This window comes from Eptatretus burgeri, chromosome 2 (genome assembly GCF_056783735.1).
Source record: "Eptatretus burgeri isolate ZD-2024b chromosome 2, Ebu_testis_v1, whole genome shotgun sequence".
NCBI classification, from domain to species: domain Eukaryota; kingdom Metazoa; phylum Chordata; class Myxini; order Myxiniformes; family Myxinidae; genus Eptatretus; species Eptatretus burgeri.
Window position 1 is genome coordinate 3,250,460 of NC_140962.1, and position 21,222 is coordinate 3,271,681.

General features: G+C 47.4%; 2 protein-coding genes across 6 annotated transcripts in view; both read right to left on the reverse strand.

Annotated features, from left to right (window-relative positions):
* MTREX (Mtr4 exosome RNA helicase) overlaps positions 1–250 on the reverse strand; it is a 208,527-nt gene extending 208,277 nt beyond the window's left edge. The window contains exon 1 of the mRNA XM_085860894.1: positions 3–250. Coding sequence (XP_085717020.1) covers positions 3–85 — 83 coding nt within the window. The 5' untranslated portion in view covers positions 86–250. The remainder of the gene's footprint in view (positions 1–2) is intronic.
* Positions 251–16,771: 16,521 nt separating this feature from the next.
* Positions 16,772–21,222, reverse strand: part of LOC147031275 (rho guanine nucleotide exchange factor 11-like) — a 149,361-nt gene continuing 144,910 nt past the window's right edge. For all 5 annotated transcript variants that reach the window (XM_085860963.1, XM_085860954.1, XM_085860928.1 and 2 more), the window contains 3 exons: positions 19,319–19,633; positions 18,428–18,534; positions 16,772–17,749 (listed from right to left, as the gene is read on the reverse strand). In XM_085860963.1, the coding sequence (XP_085717089.1) occupies positions 17,723–17,749; positions 18,428–18,534; positions 19,319–19,633 (449 nt within the window). In that variant the 3' untranslated portion in view covers positions 16,772–17,722. The remainder of the gene's footprint in view (positions 17,750–18,427; positions 18,535–19,318; positions 19,634–21,222) is intronic.

Consider the following 21,222-nt stretch of genomic DNA (forward strand, 5'->3'; position numbering starts at 1 on the left):
ACCGCTTTTTCGATTCGTCTTCCGCGACGTTGTTGTTGTCGTCGTCCTCAAACACGCTGAACAGCTCATCCCCAAAGGCAGCCATTGTACCATCACTTGAACCCGAGGGCCAAGCGTTCGTTCCTTCTTGTCTGCGTTTAAATACAACTGTTTTCAGCTCACGCACGAGCTCCGTCCGCCGCGAACGGATATGACAAAAAAAAAAAACTAAACCGACTTCGACAAGGCCGGATGAAAGTGGCGCGAAAAAAAAGCCTCAAATAAAAATGTGTCGATTACACAGGCGAACTGAACCGCCATGGCCGGCATACATTGCACAATGACGTACCAGGCGGAACGCGCGTCGGACGTCGTCAAGCTGTCATGTGTGAAGGAAGATAAAAAAAAAATTTCTCAGGTAAATTGAACACGAAGCAGCTTCAATGTAAAGGAAAATTAATAAGGAATTTATATATATTTTTTAAAAGTGTGGGGAGTTGAGTTTCGGTTAGGATGCAGAGAGAGAGAGAGAGAGGGAGAGAGCGAGAGAGAGAGAGCGAGAGCGAGAGCACGAGAGAGAGAGAGAGAGAGAGAGAGAGAGAGAGAGAGAGAGAGAGCGAGGGAGAGAGCGAGGGAGAGAGCGAGGGAGAGAGCGAGGGAGAGAGCGAGGGAGAGAGCGAGGGAGAGAGCGAGGGAGAGAGCGAGGGAGAGAGCGAGAGAGAGAGCGAGAGAGAGAGAGAGAGAGCGAGAGAGAGAGAGAGAGAGAGAGAGAGAGAGAGAGAGAGAGAGAGCGAGAGCGAGGGAGAGAGCGAGGGAGAGAGAGGGAGGGAGAGAGAGAGAGAGAGAGAGAGAGAGAGAGAGAGAGAGAGAGCGAGAGAGAGGGAGGGAGAAGGGGAGGGAGCGAGCGAGAGAGGGAGGGAGAAGGGGAGGGAGCGAGCGAGAGAGGGAGGGAGAAGGGGAGGGAGCGAGCGAGAGAGGGAGGGAGAAGGGGAGGGAGCGAGCGAGAGAGGGAGGGAGAAGGGGAGGGAGAGAGGGAGAGAGGGAGAGAGAGAGAGAGAGATAGGGATAGGGATAGGGATAGGGATAGGGAGAGGGAGACAGAGAGAGACAGACAGAGAGAGAGACAGAGAGAGAGAGACAGAGACAGACAGACAGACAGACAGACAGACAGACAGAGAGAGAGAGAGGTCCACGTGTCACGAAAGGGTTAAAATTCATGATTCCGCTCATCCACAGGACGAAGGAAAGTCGCTTTGAGGGATTAGGGTGTTAGGGGGTAACGGATAGGCCTATCATTTCTCACAATTGGTGCGTGTGGACCACATAGGCGACCTGGCCAAAAGTATATGGACACCTGCTCGTCCAACATCACAACATCTCATTCCAAAATCATGGCCATTAATATGGAGTTGGTCCCCCCTTCATTATATAACAGTCTCCACTCTTCTGGGAAGGTTTTCCACCACATGTCGGAACATTCAGGTCAGGTCAGGTATGGGAGCATGTGCCAGAGCAGCACGTCGCTGCGTCCACTTTCCACCGGTACTCCAGCGGCCTCCATCTGGCCATCCCCCAGGCAGATGCCAGGCCCATCCCCATCTCCTTGAGATGATGGTCCACCTGCTGCAACCACGAGGCACGTGGTCAGCCCATTGGCCTCCTCCACTCACGGGACTCCCTCGCTGAGAGAATCTGGTGAGCAGGATCAGCGTCAGGAAAACGAGCCACATGTCCATACAGCCGCAGCTGATGCTCACGGACTATGCAGGTAACAAATCTCATTTGAGTCTCTCTCAGCAACCGCTCGTTGGACACAAAATCCGACCAGCGATAGCCAAGGATTCTCCGAAGAGACCTGGTACCAAAGGAATTAAGTCTCCTTCTCAGATCCTTGGTCAAAGTCCAAGTCTCGCACCCATAGAGAAAGACTGGAAGCACCAAGGACCTCAAGACTCGGACTTTCGTCCTCCCGCACAGGTACCGGCAGCGCCACACCCCATGATGCAGTGAATCCATGACTCCCCAGGCCCGACCCAGACGTCTATTGACCTCTGACTCACAGCCAGCAGAGACATGAATATCACTGCCAAGGTAAGTGAATCTCTCCATGACCTCAACATCCTCACCACAAACAGACAAAGACAGGACAGCAGCATCCAAGATGTCAGGGAAAGCCTGGATCTTAGTTTTGACCCAAGAAACCCGTAATCCCAGCGGCTCCGACTCCTCATTCAGCACCTCGAGGGCCCCCAAAAGGATGTCTAAAGTCTCCGCAAAGATGACTGCATCGTCTGCAAAATCAAGGTCCGAGATCTTGACATTCTCAAACGAAGCACCGCAACTTGATCTCTCCGACATCCTCCCTAAAATCCAGTCCATACAAGTGCTGAAAAGTGTGGGGGCAGAACAGACCCCTGACGAACTCCAGTAACAACTGGAAATAAGTCAGAGATGGTACCACCACACTTCACAGCACTCTCAGTACCAGAGTAGAGTTCAGACATCAGATCGATCAGTTTCGGTGGCACCCCACGAAGACCAAGAACCCTCCAGAGGACATCCCGATTCACTGAATCGAACGCTTTACAGAGATCAACATAGGCTGCAAGCAGCCCCTGCCGAAACTCTCATCTGCGTTCAGTGAGGACACGAAGAGCAAGGATACGGTCAATCGTTGACCTCTTTGGTGTAAAGCCTGACTGCTCTGGACGCTGGTGCTCAAGCAGATGGTGGCGAACCCTATCAAGAATTATCCGAGCAAAGACCTTGCCCGGCACTGAGAGCAGCGTCACCCCTCAGTAGTTGTTGCAGTCTTGGCGATCACCCTTCCCTTTCCAGAGAGGGACAACAAGGCCCCTCTTCCAGTCAGTTGGGATGATGCCTGTGTTCCAGGCAGAGCACAAAACTGCATGCAACGACACGAGTGCAGCATTTCCACCAGCCTTGAGAAGTTCGGCATGGATGCCACAGATCCCTGGAGCTGTATCCCATTTCAACTGGTTCACCGCAGCCCGTGTTTCCACAAGCGAAGGTGGACCACAGTTGATTCGAGGGTCAGCAACAGGGATTGTAACACCCTTGACGTCCAACTCGACAGCTGGGGGATCAGCCTGGTACAACCGCTCAAAGTAACCGGCCCAGCGGGCCTTCACTTCAGACTCCTCTGTCAAGAGCCTACCACTCTCTGCTCGAACTGCAGTGCTCCGAGGGATGGGCTTGGATGAACGTAATGCGCGAATTCCCCTGTAAGCGGGACGAGAATCACCTGTCCACAGGTGATGCTCTACCCCCTCACAGATTCCTCGCACATAGGCCTCCTTGTCCACCCTCAGTCCACGTACAGTTTTACGCCTCAGCTCCCTGAACAGCTCAGCTCTGCCATTCAGCCTGGCTCTGCGACTCTGGTCAATGGTATCCAGTGTCCCTTGAGAGACAAAATTCTTCTTTGCCCTGCGGTGAGCTCCAAGACATCCACCGGCAACATCAAGGATGGTGGTCTTGAAGGCACTCCACAACTCATCAGGACCCCCCACAGCACCCAGACCCCCCAAATGTCCACTCAGCCTGTTCGCAAACTCCTCAGCTACTCTCTCATCCTTGAGCTTGGCAACATCCATCCTAGGCTGGGATGGTACCATTCTCCAGGATTTAAGGTGCAGCTTTAGAGTTGCTACAACAAGCCTGTGGTCAGTATTGAGGAACTGAGCACTCTGGTAGACCCTGCAGTTCTGGATCATCCTCCAACGACCGTCAATGAGGACATGGTCAATCTCCTTTACCACACCACCAGCGTTGGAATACCAAGTCCAGCGATGAGCTTGTGGGCGCTGAAACCATGAACCAGCCACCCTAAGTCCATGACTTCTTGCAAAGTCAAGGAACTTAGTGCTATTCTGGTTCATAGTTCCTGACCCATGGGGACCAACACACACCTCAGAACCATCCCTATCAGTTCCAGTCGATGCATTGAAATCCCCCAAAACTAGAAGTGTATCTCGTCTGGGGCACTGATCAACCACAGACTCGAGTGTGGCGTAGAATGAATCCTTCACGGTGAGATCACTCGCCTCAGTCGGAGCATAAACAGAGACCAGGGAAATGACACCTAAGGAGTGACGAATCCTTAATCTCATAATACGCTCGTTGACCGGTGTTACCTCAATTATCATTGGAGTCAGCTTATTGGACATAGCTACAGTAACTCCTTGGGTATGGTAACCATCAGAGCGACCAGACCAATAGTAGGTGAAACCACCCACCATTATCTCGCCGCAATCCGGTCTCCGAACCTCAGAGAGTTCTGCAATACCGATGTCCAAACGCTTGAGCTCAGATGATAACAGAGACAGGTGATCATCCTCTCTTAGGGATAGGACATTCCAGGCACCCACCCGAAGGGACCGCCTCAGGTTAACCCAAGGAGACCGCCGTCTGGTGGACGACACCTCAGCACCACTCCGACACACTCTCCCGCAATCTGTCCCAGGGATGTTACCCCGTGGTTTCCCTCCTATCATCAAAGATTGGGGGTCCCGAAGGCTTTGCCCCAATCCCGTCATCCGGTGAGCTGCCCTGCGAAGGGAAGCTGCACAGGAGGTACTCCCACGGAGTGGGTTTTCAGATTTTTTTGCGTTTTTGCGTTTTGCGGAATGAAGGGTTTTACGGTGGCCGGAGTGCAAATCCTGCCACCAACCTCCTAATAAGAAGTGACCCAACTGCAGGAGGACGTCCGCAGACACAGTTGGGCACTAGATATGGATGGCCGTTGGCTCACAAGGAGCTCCTCCGCCCTTTGTCAGGTTTTGTTTTTAATCCTGCTGGGTGTCCATATCCAAACACCCTCCTCACCAAAAAACCTGGTGGGGGAGACTGTTTAGTCGCCGACAACCCGACCATGGAACAAGTTAGTACAGGTTTACATGGTACCTGTAGCAGGTCACAGATCTAACCTGACCTGTTGGAACATTGCTGCGGGGATTTGCTTCCATTCAGCCACAAGAGCATGAGTGAGGTCGGGCACTGATGTTTGGTGATTAGGTCTGGTGATTAGAGGAAGGAAGATGAGCAGGCTCCACCACACCACCATCGGTCTCTGACTCAATGGGCCCAGGCACTTGGCTCACAATCGGAGCAGACACCAGGGAATCACCCTCAAAGGGCTGAATATGGTTTGGAGGATTGGGGTCACAATGCCTCAGGCGGAGCTGGACAATATGTTTACATACTGGATGTCCATCGGACAGTTCCACAACAAATATGGAGTTGCCAATTCGATTTATAACACGACCAGTGAGCCATTTAGATCCACGGCCGGGATTCAGCACAAACACAGGATCGAACACATTGATGGCGCGTGGAACTGAGGTCCCATCATGGTACCACTTCTGTTTAAACTGGTGGTCCGCAACCCTGGACGAATCATTCGGATGAATCAGGTCTAAGCGTATCTTTAGCATTCTACCAAACATCATTTCTGCGGGTGTGCGTCCAGTGGTTGTGTGCGGACGTGTCCTATATGTAAATAACAAACGTGATAACTTGGTTTGCAGAGAAGAACCGTCATTTGCCTTTTTGAGACCATTCTTGATCACCTGGACAGCTCTTTCGGCCTGACCATTCGAAGCACGTTTGAAGGGAGCACTGCGATAGTGCTTGACACCATTTTGTTTCAAGAAATCCTGAAACACAGCGCTGGTGAAACACGAGCCATTATCACTAACTACACAATCTGGCAAACCATGAGTGGCAAACATGGCACGGAAACTTTCAACCGTGGTTTCGCTCGTACAGGATGATAAGGCGAAACATTCAATCCACTTTGAATGAGCATCGATAACAACCAAAAACATCTTCCCGAAGAATGGACCAGCGTAATCGATGTGAATTCGAGACCATGGTTTAGATGGCCAGGACCACATTTGAAGCGGTGCCTCAGGTGAGTTCAGGGCAGTGACCTGACACACGGAGCAATGGTGAACGTAGCTCTCTGGGTTTTCGTCCATACCCGGCCACCAAACATGCCTCTTGGCAATCGACTTCATGGTTACAATCCCTGGATGTGATTCATGTAGCTCATCACACACCGTGTTTCGACCTTTGGGCGGTACAATGACCCTGCTGCCCCACAGCAGGCAACCACACTGTAAAGACAACTCATTTCTACGAGCAAGGTACGCCCTCAACTTGTCGTGCAATTCATCGGGTACAGTTGACCACATGCCACTGATAACACATCATTTGACCATAGAAAGGGTCGGGTCCACATTTTTCCATTGTTCAATTTCTTTGGAAGTGATTGGAGCATTATGACAGTCAAGCACACTCATTGCCATAAAAAAATTCTCCCGGTACAGGTACATTACCCACGTTAACCGGTAGTGGTAATCCACTCAAAGCATCAGCACAGAAGTTCTCACTGCCAGGACGATACCTTATAGAATAGTCATCGGCTGCTAACTTTTCAGCCCAACGCCGAATGCGTGCAGAAGCCTGTAGGTTAATTGCCCTACTCTCACTTGAACACGGAATGCAATGGTTTGTGGTCGGTTACAAGTTCAAATTGTCGACAGAAGAGATACTGATGCATCTTTGTTACACCAAAAATAAATGTGAGAGCTTCTTTTTAAACCATGGAGAAGTTACGCTCCGCTGCTGATATAGTGCGTGTCGCATAGGCTCCAGGCCGTAGTATACCGTCGGTACGTTTCTGTAGCACACAGCCAATGCCATAAGACGAGGCATCACAGCTGAGAACCAATGGTTTAGCAGTATCGTAGTTCACCAGCACTTTAGATGAACACAGCAACCGTTTTGCCTCAGCAAACGCCTCACTACACTGCGTACACCATCGCCATTCAACACCTTCACGAAGGAGTTCGTGGAGAGGCTCAAGGACGGTGCTCAGATTCGCAAGAAAGTTACAGTAATAGTTCAACATATCCAGGAAAGCTTCGAGCTCGGTCATGTTCGCAGGAGTTGGACCACCTTGATAGCTTCCGTCTTGGACGTGCTGGGCCTTCTGCCATCGGCACTGACAATACGACCGAGAAATTCCACTTGGGGAAACATAAATCGACATTTGTCACGTTTCACCTGAACACCGGCTTCAACAAGACATTTGAGAACCGCCTCAAGGTTACACAAATGTTCAGCATCATTGCGGCCGGTGATCAAAACATCATCTTGAAACACTACTACATTTGGAATTGCTTTCAGCAGATTCTCCATATTGCATTGAAAGAAGGCAGCGGCTGTTTTGATTCCGAAAGGACGGCAGTAAAAACAAACAACCCCTTGTGAGTGTTACAACATGTACACTTCTTGGAGTCCTCATCAAGCAACATTTGAGGAAAAGCAGATTCCAAATCCAGGCGGCTAAACTTCTTTCCACCAGAAAGCGTAGCGAACAAATCATCTGCCTTGGGCAGAGGATAATGATCCTGTTTGGAATACCTGTTGATTGTTGTTTTGTAATCAGCACTAATCCAAACACTACCATCTGACTTTAATACAGGAACAATTGGACATGCCCAATCACTGAACTCCACTGGACTGATAACATCTTCCATCTGCAGGCGGTCGAGCTCTGCCTCGATCTTTGGACGCATCATGTAAGGTACAGACCTTGCTTTACGATAGATTGGCTTTTGTCTACATAGCACTCTAATCTACATAGATTTTGGCTTAAACACCTTTAAAGGTGCCGACACCACCTCCAAACAATGAGGGGTATTTGTCAACAATGGCATTGTGATTAACATCACAAGCCATCAATTTGATCACAGGCCAATCAACTTTGATGAATTCAAACTAATTACGCACAAACAATGTCGGCCCATTTCCCTGAATGATCCACAAGGGTAGTTTCCGTGACACATCATTGTAGTTGACCTTCACCTCCACACTACCAATCACAGGTATCAGTTCATTGGTGTAAGTTCGCAACTTGGCGTTCACCGGTCTGAGTACCAGTCTCGCTGTCTCCTGGCTAAACAGCCTATTGAAAGTTTCGGAACTCATGATTGACTGGCTGGCCCCGGTGTCCAGCTCCATCTCCACGGCAATGTCATTAACCCTGATATCCACCACAATGGGGTTGCTTTTATCCGACATACTGAGCAAATCATGCTCCTTTGAAGCAGGAGGTATTGCTTCACTACCGGTCACTGGCATGGCCAAACTGATCATGTGGTGATTCGTACCGTGTTGGGATGTCAGGCGACACATCTTGCATAGATGGCCAAGTTTCCCGCAGTTTTGACTGAAGCAGTGTTTGAAACGACACAGGTGGGGTAAGTGCCTGCCCCCACAACACCAAAACGGTTTACCTGTTGGAGAACCCGACGATCCACTGCTCTGCTTTGGCACAGACGAGCTCACATTACGGAATGAGGTGATGTGTTGAGCAGATCTGTGAAATTGAGGATAGCTGGGCTTCACAGATGATGATGATGGGCTCAGTTTATTCACATCATTGCATGAACTCGGCTGGGGGTCTCGCTCTCTGCCGCCGATAACATGCAGCCCCTCATCCATAGTGATGCAGGCAGTTGCGATTGACACAGGTTCAGTCAGATCGAGATAGGGAACAACCAACAATTTCTGGAGGATCGTCTCCTTATCGATGCCAATAACGAAAACATCTCTCAACATATCATCCAACGTGGCACCGAATTCACAATTATCAGCCAATTTGCGAAGGTCAGCAAACTTTTCTGTTCAGCCTGGACATATCACGTGCTTTTGACACGGTCTGGCACCCTGCCCTGCTCACCAAACTCTCTTCCTATGGTATTCAAGGCCATCTCCACTCATGGCTCGTAGACTTCCTCTCCTGTCGCAGTCAACGTGTGGCTCTAAATGGAGTTCTTTCATCTCCTCTTCCTGTCCAGGCTGGAGTTCCTCAAGGTAGCGTTCTGGGCCCTGTTCTTTTTCTGGTTTTCATCAATGATCTCTCCGACTCTCTGGAAAATTCTCCATAACTCTTTGCTGCTGACTCCACCCTCTGCCGTACCATCTGTCATCCCTCAGACCGGCAAGCAGCAGCTTCTTTGCTCACTGCAGATCTGGATAAAATCACAAACTGGTCCAACACGTGGAACGTCTTTCAATCCGGACAAATCTCACACTCTCACTATGTCTCTCCAAAACGACCGTTTAGAACCCCCCCCCATCCACTTTCTCAACAATCCTCTGGAAGAAGTCCTTTCTTTCAAGTTTCTGGGTCTCACTATCTGCCATGACCTTTCCTGGGAAAGCCACATTTCAAACCTCGCCTCCAAAGCCAGTCACCGACTGGGAATCCTCCGTCATGCAAAGTCCTTCCTCGGCCCACCTGAGCTCCTGACCACTTACAAAGCTTTCGTCTGCAGCCTGATGGAGTACTGCTCTCCCCTCTGGGCTGGTGCTCCTGCCTCCCACCTTTCTCGCTTCACGCTGCGGAAACCATGGCATTTCAGATCATTGGCATCTCCCGCAATGAGGCTGAGTCTTTGGGCCTCTCACTCTCTCACCACAGGCTGGTCGGTGGTCTTTCTGTCTTCTACCGTCTCCTCTCCAGCCTCGCCCCCCCTGCTCTCTCTGCGATTTGTCCCCACCACATTTCCGCAGGGCGCTCAAGGTCCGCCAACAACCCCCTTCTGGTAAAACTACCAAAATCACCAATTACTGCTTACCTTCACTCTTTCATTCCTCTTTTTCCCCGCCTTTGGAATAAACTCCCTCACTCTATTCAATCCCATTCTTCCCTCTAGTCCTTCAAAACAGCCGTTCACCACCACCTCTTATCATCCCCCATCCAAATCCTCGATCTTTTCTTCCCCCGGTAATCCACCCAAGCCCACCTCTTTCAAATTCCCTGCTTTCCTTCCTGAAAGTCCCTGTAATGTCCATCTTGTATTCCCCATGTTCCCCGCCCTATCCCTCTTCCTTCCACAGATCTCCTAATGTTCCTGTTCCCCACTGTTTTGTCCTTCCCACTCCCGCCCCTCTTGTCTCATGCCCCCCTTGCTGTGCGTTGGTTGTGTGTTCGCTCTCACACGAGCCTCGACAAGGTATACAAAAAAAAAAAAACTCAGACACCGACTGACGTTCCTTCCTCCCATGAGTGTGGAACTTGTACCAGGACACGATTTCCTGGGTTTCGGCTTGTATTGTCTGGCCACAATCTCGATGAGTTCATCGAAGGTTTCGTCCTTCGGTTTATCCGGAGTAACCAGATCCTTCATCAGGGCATATGTTGTTTTGCCACATGCTGTGAGCAGAACGGCCCGGCAACGATCAGCATCTTCTGCTGCCGCCATCTTGTTAGTGATGAAGTATTGTCCCAATCGATCAGCAAAGTCTTCCCAGTCCTCATCTGGCTGGTACTCCACCAGAATCCGCACGGATGCCATAGTGAGCAATGCCAACTTGGCAAAGCACTAAACTCGTCGCCAATTGTGGCATATCCGAAGGATTGCAGGGTGAAAGGCCAGACACCACAAAAGTCGAAGCTCCACGTTTATTGCCAGGGAGGCACACACTGCGCGTGCACGTGGCGGTAGCTTCACAGAACATGACACCTCCCTTTTCCTCTTCTTTGTTTCCTCTCCCCCATTTATGAATAATGGAGCATTTCAATCAAAGAGATGTCTAATTTAGAATCATGTAATCTTCCCCCATTTTTCTCACGTCCATCACAGTTCGCTTGCTCACTCATTTCCCAGAATAACAACACAGGTCAGGTTAGGTATGGGAGCACGAGCCGGAGCATCACATCGCTGCGTCCACTTTCCGCCGGTACTCCAGGGTCCTCCGTCTGGCCATCCCCCAGGCAGATGCCTGGCCTATCCCCATCTCCTTGAGATGCCAATCAACCTGCTGCAACCACGAGGCACGTGGTCGGCCCATTGGCTTCCTCCACTCACGAGACTCCCTCGCTGAGAGAATCTGATGAGCAGGATCAGCGTCAGGAAAATGAGCCACATGTCCATGATGCTCACGGATTATGCAGGTAAAAAAATCTCATTTGAGTCTCTCTCAGCAACCGCTCGTTGGACACAAAATCCGACCAGCGATACCCAAGGATTCTCCGAAGAGACCTGGTACCAAAGGAATTAAGTCTCCGTCTCAGATCCCTGGTCAGAGTCAAAGTCTCACATACAAAGAGCAAGACTGGTAGCACCAAGGACCTGAAGACTCCGACTTTCGTCCTCCCACACAGGTACTGGCAGCACCACACCCCATGATCCAGTGAATCCATGACTTCCCAGGCTCGACCCAGACGTCTATTGACCTCTTGCTCACAGTCAGCACAGACATGAATATGACTGCCCAGGAAAGTGAATCTCTCTGTGACCTCAACATCCTCATCACAAACAGGTACAGACAGGAGAGCAGCATCCAAGATGTCATTGAAAGCCTGCACCTCAGTTTTAACCCAGGAAACCCGTAATCCCAGTAGCTCCGTCTCCTCCTTCAGCAACTCGAAGGTCCCCGAAAGGATATCTGGAGTCTCCGCAAAGATGACTGCATCATCTGCGAAATAAAGGTGAGAGATCTTGACATTCCCAAACGATGCACCGCAGCTTGATCTCTCCGACATCCTCCTCAGAATCCAGTCCATACAAGTGCTGAAAAGTGTGGGGGCCAGTACACACCCCCTGATGAACTCCAGTAACAACTGGAAATAAATCAGAGATGGTACCACCACATCTCACATCATTCTCAGTACCAGAGTAGAGTTCAGACATCACATCGATCAGTTTTGGTGGCACCAAGAATCCTCCAGAGGACATCCCGATTCACTGAATCGAACGCTTTACAGAGATCAACATAGGCTGCAAGCAGCCCCTGCCGAAACTCTCGTCTGCGTTCGGTGAGGACACGAACTGCAACGATACGGTCAATCGGTGACCTCTTTGGTGTAAAGCCTGACTGCTCTGGACGCTGTTGCTCAAGCATATGGTGGCAAACCTGATCAAGAATTATCCAAGCAAAGACTGTTCCCAGCACTGAGAGCAGCGTCACCCCTCAGTAGTTGTTGCAGTTTTGGCGATCACCCTTCCCTTTCCAAAGAGGGACAACAAGGCCCCTCTTGCAGTCAGTTGGGATGATGCCTGTCTTCCAGGCAGAGCACAGAACTGCATGCAACGACATGAGTGCAGCATTTCCATCAGCCTTGAGAAGTTCAGCATGGACGCCACAGATCCCAGGAGCTTTACACTATTTCAACCGCTTCAGCGCAGCCTGTGTTTCCACAAATGAAGGTGGACCACAGTTGATTGGAGGGTCAGCAGCAGTGATTGTAACACCCCTCACATCCAACTCAACAGCTGGTGGATCAGCCGGGTACAACCGCTCAAAATAACCGGCCCAGCGGGCCTTCACTGTGGACTCCTCTGTCAAGAGCCCACCACCCTCTGCTTGAACTGCCGTACACTGAGGGACGGGCTTGGAGGAACGCAATGCGATAATTCCCCTGTAAGCAGGGTGAGAATCACTTGAGCACAGGTGATGCTCTACCCCCTCACAGATTCCTCGCACATAGGCCTCCTTGTCCAACCTTAGTGCATGTACAGTTTTACGCCTCAGCTCCCTGAACATCTCAGCTCTGCCATTCATGCTGGTCCTGTGACACTGGTCAATGGTATCCAGTTTCCCGAGAGACAAAATTCTTCTTCTCCCGACGGTGAGTTCCAAGACATCCACCAGCAACATCAAGGACGGTGGTCTTGAAGGTGCTCCTCAACTCTTCAGGATCAACCACAGACTCGAGCGTGATATAGAATGCATCCTTCACGGTGAGATCACTCGCCTCAGTCGGAGCATACACAGAGACCAGGGACATGACACCCAAGGATTGATGAATCCTTCGCCTCATAAAACACTCGTTGACCGGTGTTGCCTCAATTATCATTGGAGTCAGCTTATTGGACACAGCTACAGCAACTCCGTGGGCATGGTAACCATCAGAGCGACCAGACCAATAGTTGGTGTAACCACCTGACATGATCTCGCCGCAATCCGGTCTCCGAACCTCAGAGAGCGCTGCAATACCGATGTCCAAACGCTTGAGCTCAGATAACAGAGACAGGTGATTCTCCTCTCTTCGTGGTCGGATATTCCAGGCACCCACCCGAAGGGACCACCTCAGGTTAACCCAAAGAGACCGCCCTCTGGTGGACGACACCTCAGCACCACCCTAACACACACTACCGCAATCTGACTCGGGAAGGTTACCCCGTGGTTTCCCTCCTCTCATCAATGATTGGGGTTCCCGAAGGCTTTGCCCCAATCCCGTCATCTGGTGAGCTGCCCTGTGAAGAGAAGCTGCACAGGAGGTACTCCCATGGAGTGGGTTTTCAGATATTTTTTCTGCTTTTGGAATGTTTTGCGCAATGAAGGGTTTTACCGTGGCCGGAGTGCAAATCCTGCCACCAACCTCTTAATAAAAAGTAACCCAACTGCAGGAGGATGTCCGCAGACACAGTTGGGCACAGATATGGATGGCCGTTGACTCACAAGGGGCTCCCCCGCCCTTTGGAGCGGAGCAGACAGAAAAACAAAAAAAATGAAAAATCACTCAGAGTGACACTTGGCAAAACAGAATGAAGTAGTGGTTGAATTAAGTGAGCAGATATGCAAATGCTTTTCAAATTTCAAGTCAATTGTGTGAAAATTGACATTTGAAATTTGACCTATGTTGGCCTTTTGGCCTATACTGACCTCGGAACTAATTGGTGGTTGAATTCAGTGACCTGATATTCAAATATTCTTCAAATATCAAGTCAATCAGATGAAAATGGACGATTCCAGAAATTTGGTCTAGTTGACCTTTTGGCCAATGTTAGCCTCAAAAATAACAGGTGGTTGAATTCAATGACCTGATGTGGAAAAGCTCTCCTAATTTCAAGTCAATGGGATGAAAATTGACTTTTTGAAACAATTTTAGGAATTTGGCTGATGTTGATATTTTGGTCTATGTTGACCTTTTGGCCAATGTTAACCTCAAAAATAATAGGTGGTTGAATTCAGTGACCTGAATATAAATTATCTTCAAATTTCAAGTCAATTGGATGAAAATTGAGGATTTTAGAATTTTTTTTAAGTTGTTGACCTTTGGCCTATCGAGGATAAAATAAATTAATTTACAATTTGCATGAAACCTTTTGACCTTATATACATATATATATATATATATATATATATATATATATATATATATATATATATATATATATATATATATATTGTTACGGTTGTGGAAATTCACAGAACACCATTCAGGTTCCCCGAAGATCAGTTATGTCGATAAGTGTGTGTCCAGATTAGATTTCCCCACCAATGTCGAAAGGGCATTAGTCATGTGCCGGGTTGTAAATCTTGAGGTAGTATTATTCTTTTCTATCTTTATTTTAAACAACATCTCCTCACCACCTTCTCCACAACCGCCAACATCTCTTTCAAACAAACAGCATCTCTTCAACGACACCACTACACCCATGCCACCTCCACCACCACAACGACATCTCAACAACCACGCCATCCCCACCACAGCGCCAACCACACTGCAACAACGACATCTCAACAACCTCATCAATCTCCACAACACACCAGCCCACCTCTACAAACAAAAGCAACAGTTAAGAATAACCCAATACTCCGAAGAGAGAACGACTCGACAACTCCCGCCCCGATATTCTGGAACGGGTAAACAGAAGTGACTGTTACTAAACGTATGAAAACCCAAGAACTCTCCGGGAATTTTCCCATGCGCGCCGAGAAGGGAGGGGCGAACGCCCGGGGGCGATAAAGAGCCACGTTGGAATACCGAGAAAGAGAGTGGGCGGTTGGCGAGCTGATGAGAGAGTCTCTCTCCTTGGTCTCCTTGGCGAGTCGGTGTGGAGAGCACCAGAGTTGAGTGTTGGAGTCCGGAGTGAGTGGAATTGGACAGAGGAGTTGGTCGAGTAGAAGCCGGAGAGGAGTCGCCAGCCGGATCGCCGTTGGAGGCGCCGTTGAAGGCACGGGTGGAGTCCAACAGAGTGCGGGCAGAAACACCGAGGATCGCCGAACCAGGGCCCAGCGAATCACCACGAGGGTGGCAGGTAACCTGCACGGCCTTGCGGAGCTCCTTCGGTCTCCCAAGCTCCGAGAAACATTAAAGGCTTACGGGCCCAGTTCTCCCTTTTCTTTTCTGGGGTTTTTGCATGGAAGTATGTGGCGCCTTGTCCTTTAAGTAGGATTGTTATAAGTGCATGTACATACTGAGTAAACAACGGCTGTAGGTCTTTTTGCTCGTGTCCTGTCCCCATCCCCCCTCCCCCCCATTGCTTCATGGACTGCATGCGTGTAAAATAAATACCCCCCATTGGTTGAATATTCACCTGCTCGTTGCGTCCCTTCCTCCATTGAACTGCCATAATTGCGTTCGGAATAAATAGCTGGTTTTTAACACCGATAAGATAATCGGATCCAACGGGGCTTGGCGATAATAAACCGCTCGGCAATCGCAGACGGAAAGAGCTGCTTAAAGCGGCTTGTTTCTGAGCAGGTCTCGTTGAGGTACAACCTCTCGGTAGTCTGTCCGCGCGAATAATTAGGTAAATCGACAATTCGCCGATTGACCCTGTAGTGCGGGCAGAGCATTGACAAGGTTGTGGTGTGGTTAAAAACACACCCGTAGCTGGATTTCGGCGTTGATCCGAAAGCTGCGACTGGATTTCCACGTTCGGTGGGCGTGTGCAGCCGCAAATTCGCTAAAGAAAATGACCATCTTAGAAATTCGGCCCATGTTGTCCTTTTGTCCGATGTTGACCTCGAAAATAATTTGTGGTTGAATTCAGTGACCTGATATACAAATCCTCTTCAAATTTCAAGTCAAATGAGATGAAAATTGAGGATTTTAGAAATACCACCTTAGTTGTTGCCCTTTGGTCCATGTTGGCCTTTTGGTCTATGTTGACCTCAAAAATATTTGGCTCGTTTCATTCAGTGACCTCAATTGTGACCTGTCGGCAATTTGTCTTTTGCAAAATTTGCAAAGAAATTTGCCAAGTAACAAATAGACAGACAGGGGTGAAAACATAACCTCCTTACACTTTTGGTGGTGGAGGTAAGAAGTAAAACTTTATAATCGCAAATTTGTGTTTCTTGGCAAAATGGGAAATGCAGGTTGAACCATACAAGGTGAAATCTCGATATTTTTTGTAATTTAATTGTGCGATTCCCCGGGTATAAATCACACTTGCACACTGAATTCTAAAGGGTGCCTGTTCTTTTAGAAATGGCATTACCTTGGGGAGGGGGGGGGAGTGGGGGTGAGAGGTACTGAGGAGTGGGTCGAAACACAACTTTGAACAAGTCCAATTAACATGTTTGATTATAAAAGAAGATCCCTGGCTCGAGTCACTACTTTTGATACAAGAGTTTAAAAGAAATGTGATTGGAGAATTGGCCTATTAATCGAGATAAACACTTAAAAACAATGTGTTGTTCGTCTTTCGGCTGCTCCCGTTAGGGGTCACCACAGCGGATCATCCGTTATGATCCACATACTGATTTGGCATAGGTTTTATGCCGGATGCCCTTCCTGACGCAACCCTGGTCGCCTATTACGACACAGGGATAAGGATTGGGTTTGGCCATGATTCCATGCTGCTCTGCACCCTCTCATAGCATGGCCCAGCACAGAGCACCCGTCCTCAAGCGATCCTCCAACCCAAGCCTCTGAGTAGCCAGATTACAGGCGCACGCCACTACGCCCGGTACTTAAAAACAATGTAACTGTAGGAAATATACAAAAGAATGTTAATATATTTATGTGATTGTGAATCATGCACTTTATTGGTGATATACAATTTACATGAAATTTTATTCTAAATCATAATCAAACAATAAAAACACATACAACGGTTCTCTTGAACATTTGTGCTGTTATATTTACACGTATCCACCTGTTTGTCACAATATAATTAATAATGTAAACCCAGTCATGAAAATTGAGGAGGATTAGGTTATCTTGAAAAATATATAATGGACTATTCAACATCGCCAAGAGTATGCAAATGGTCCAGTTGTGTTGATGCCCCCTGCAAAGTGCAGACTCACAAGTGCTGGACAATTACAAGGGAGTTTGTGAACCAAAAACCAAATCAGGAGTTTAAGTGAATGGCATGGCAGAGCTGCATTTAAACAACTTACAGATTCTAGTGATGGTATCCAATAAGCAAGCTGTTGTTTGTCCATCATGTGTGTCCTGTTAGCCAGCTTATCTACGTGCTAAAAAACCAGAAGGATATGATCCATCGTTCAAGTTCACCTGGTGGCGTCCAGAGCATAGCATTATGGAGTAAACAAACAAAAAAAAAAATCCGCTTGAAGTTTAATTAAAAGTGTTACACTAAACTGGTTAAATTAAACTTTTTGCTTGTTGAACAATCTCATTCCCTATCATAATAGAGATGTTTCATGAAATGTCTTGTGTGCTGCAAATTATTAAATTTAATCTGCATTAAAATTCCAGAATTTATAAAATGAAAAAAGAAGTATCTTTTAATCCAGTTATATAAAGCTTTTGAATCCCTTCATTCATAGCTTCTTTATAAATATACAAACTTTCATGAGAAATTATTTATATTTGGTCAACCTTGCCTCTTTTTTCTAAACATGAGGATGGAAATCAAGAATAAGAATGAGAAGTAGAATTTCCATTTTTTTTGGCTGTTGTGCTCTCCAAATGAACAATGTGCATTTGTAATCCTTGTCATACATCACATGGGAGTGTCTCCGTCTGTAAGATAATTCAAACAATACAAGTTTAACCAATCAAATGAGAGGAAAAGAACGCGCATTACAGCAAAAACTAGCAAGCTGCATTGCTGGTATAGTAAGGTCGATGAACAGTAGAAAAGGGATAACCTTGTCTTATCCCTAAATTGGATAAGCAATCATAATTTTATCGTTTGGACAATTACTCTAAATTTAGAATAACAATACTGATTGTTTATTCTTATTCATTATATTTCATTGCATGCATTTCAACCTCAGAGCAGATAAAAGGTTAGAGACACGGTTAGAGACACTCTTGATTATTAAGCACGAACACTAAAACACTGAAAATATAAATATGAAATTTATGCTCCATTGGAAATACAAGTAGTTTTTATGGAATGGATTTACTGGACACGCCCAAAGCAGAAAATTGGCAAGGCCCACCTGCATGCGCAACTTGTAACCACCACGGATTTATGTCAAGGTGCAAAACAATGATTCAGAATAACAGCGTGCCATGAGAATGCAAATATTCTGGATGCAACAACGCATAAAATTTTCGTCGTCACATGTCAAAGGGTGACACAACACCACCATTATTGTGAATATGGGGAGAGGGTGGAATTAGGTGCAATTGGCGAACCAAATTAGCAGTGGAAGGTTTAAATTTGCAAGTGGATAAAAACAAATATGAAACCTTTAAAGTGAGAAGAAGCTGTGTGAGTTTCGCCAGCTCTCCCAAGATATCCTCTTCCCTGGCAAGTAAATCAATATGGCGCTCATCCACCTTGGGTTCTTCTCCATCTGGGGAAGGAAATCTCATCAGATGAAGCTAGATTGAAAATGAACACCCATTTGAGAAAAAAAATAAAAAAACGAGAGATGGGAAAAAGAGAACCCCTCAACTTGTAGTGCGAGACAGACAAAAATTCAAACAACCACTCATACAACCATGGCAGACAATTGAAACAACAAACAACAAACCCATTCTTATGGAAAATTTACATTTCTTCCAATATTCAATAATTTCGATGAAATCAATTCATTGGTCTTTTTAATTGAGAGATATCTGATTAAGAATTTGTGTAAGTTGCATATTACATTTAATTAATTATTGCTTGTGTAATTTTGATAAATTCGCAATTGTACATTTAACTCATGTATTTTGGTTCCTTGAGGACACAATCATTAAAGGACACAATCAATCACAATCTTGAGGACACAATCATGTTTTTCAGGAAATGTATTTTAAATTAATTTAACACAATTTGAAGCAAACAAAATTGATAGTACAACATATGAAATCAACACAACGTTGATTGAGATATTCTAACTGCCGCGGGAAGCAAGGAGAAGATCATGTTTTTGGCATTAACCCTTCGTCGGAGCAAAAGAGGGTTAACGACCAATATGTCAGCTTCTCCATGCTTTCCACAGCAGTTAGCTTAACTCAATCAACGTTCTGTTGATTTTATCTGTTGTTCTACCTGACTGCCAACACAGATCGACACTAGCCTTCACCAGAAAGACTAGTTCCTCATTGTAAATTGATAATAGACATCAATAGCCAACGAGATTGTCATCATACCTTCATTCTCAGTAACTTGAAGGTTTTTTATCAAGAAGTCAACAGGCACCTGGGAGCAGGTACTGATGTCTTGTGTCTCCCTCTCATTGCTCGCAATTCCACCAAATTGTGGAACTGAAAGATGAATGCTGGTTGGGAGTGAGAGGCCAATTGGAGTTGAAGGGGAGGGACTGATTGGGGTTGAAGGGGTTGTACTGATCGGGGTTGAAGGGGTTGGACTGATCGGGGTTGAAGGGGAGGAAATAGTGCCCATTTCCTCTTTCTTTCCCCGACTCCTTTGGAAATAATCCTTGAGAGTGACTTGAATGTGCCCAGCTGTGGAAGATGAAAAAGGATTCGAGGAAAGCATGCATTAGAAGCAATACAGTGGTAGATTATTGGTGATTACCATCATATAAAATGAACGGGCATACTGGATTTGGTTTTAAAACAAGGGGACAGCAGAAATATTAAGGATTGGAGTCAAAGCTTCCAGAAACTAAGCTCGCCTCAGAAAAGTTATCATCACTATCAGATTTGTAAGCAAAAACTCTACGGGCTCATTAATCACCCTTCGGCATGAGGTAATCTGCCTGGTTTGGTCTACCGGTCACACCAGTCCACAAATTGTGGTCGACTCTTAATGTACTCATGGAAGCTTGGGATGGCCACAAAAATCTTCTACTACTTCTTTCTTGGCCCCAATTATTCCCACCCTGCTGTGTGGTCGACAGGATATTGTATTTAGCCCAAGCTTTTCCTGAACGTGATGGTTCGGTCTGACATTCGACTTGAGCATTAATAATAATTTTGTTCAAATTTGAACATGTCTTTCAAATCCTGACAAATGTCACACTCTCACTATATCTCTTCGAAAGGACCATCCTGCAACCCCCCCCCCCCCACACACACACACACACACACACACACACACACACACACACACACACACACACACACACACACACACACACACACACGCGCACGCACACACACACACACACACACACACGCACGCGCACGCGCACGCGCGCACACACACACACACACACACACACACACACATACACACACACACACACACACACACACACACACACACACACACACCTACTTTCTCAACAATCCTCTTGATGAAATCCTTTCATTCAAGCTTCTGGTCCTCACTATCTACCATGATCTTTCCTGGGAAAGCCACATTTCCAACCTGGCCTCCAAACCCAGTCGCCGACTGGACGTCCTTCATCGTGCAAAGTCCTTTCTTGGCCCACCTAAGCTCCTGACCACAAACAAAGCTTTCATCCAAAGCCTGATGGAATAGTGCTCTCCCCTCTGGGCTGATGCTCCTGCCTCTTAGCTTTCTCGGCTTCACGCTGTGGAAACGAAGGCATTTAGGATCATATGTATCTCCCGCGATGAGGCTGAGTCTTTGGGTCTCTCATTCTCTCACCACAGGCAGGTCGGTGGTCTCTCTGTCTTCTACCGTCTCCTCTCCAGTCTCGCTCCCCCCCACAATGTCTGAGATATGTCCACCCATATTTCCACAGGGCGCTCAAGGTACACCAGCAACCCCCTTCTGGTAAAACTACCAAAATGAAGAATCACTGCTCACCTTTACTCTTTCATTCCTCTTTTTCCCCGCTTTTGGAACAAACTCCCACACTCTCTTTAATCCCACTTTTCCCTACAGGTCGTCAAAACAACTGTTCACCACTCCCTCTTATGTGCATCATCTAAAATCATGATCTTTTCTACTCCTTTTAATCCACCCCAAGCCCACTTCCTTCAAATTCCCTGCTTTCCTCCCTGAAATTCCCTGTTGTGCAAGGACCTGAAAGTCCCTGTTGTGACCATCTTGTTTACCCTGTGTACCCCACCCAATCCCTCTCCCTTCCACAGATCTCCTCATGTCTCTGATCCACACT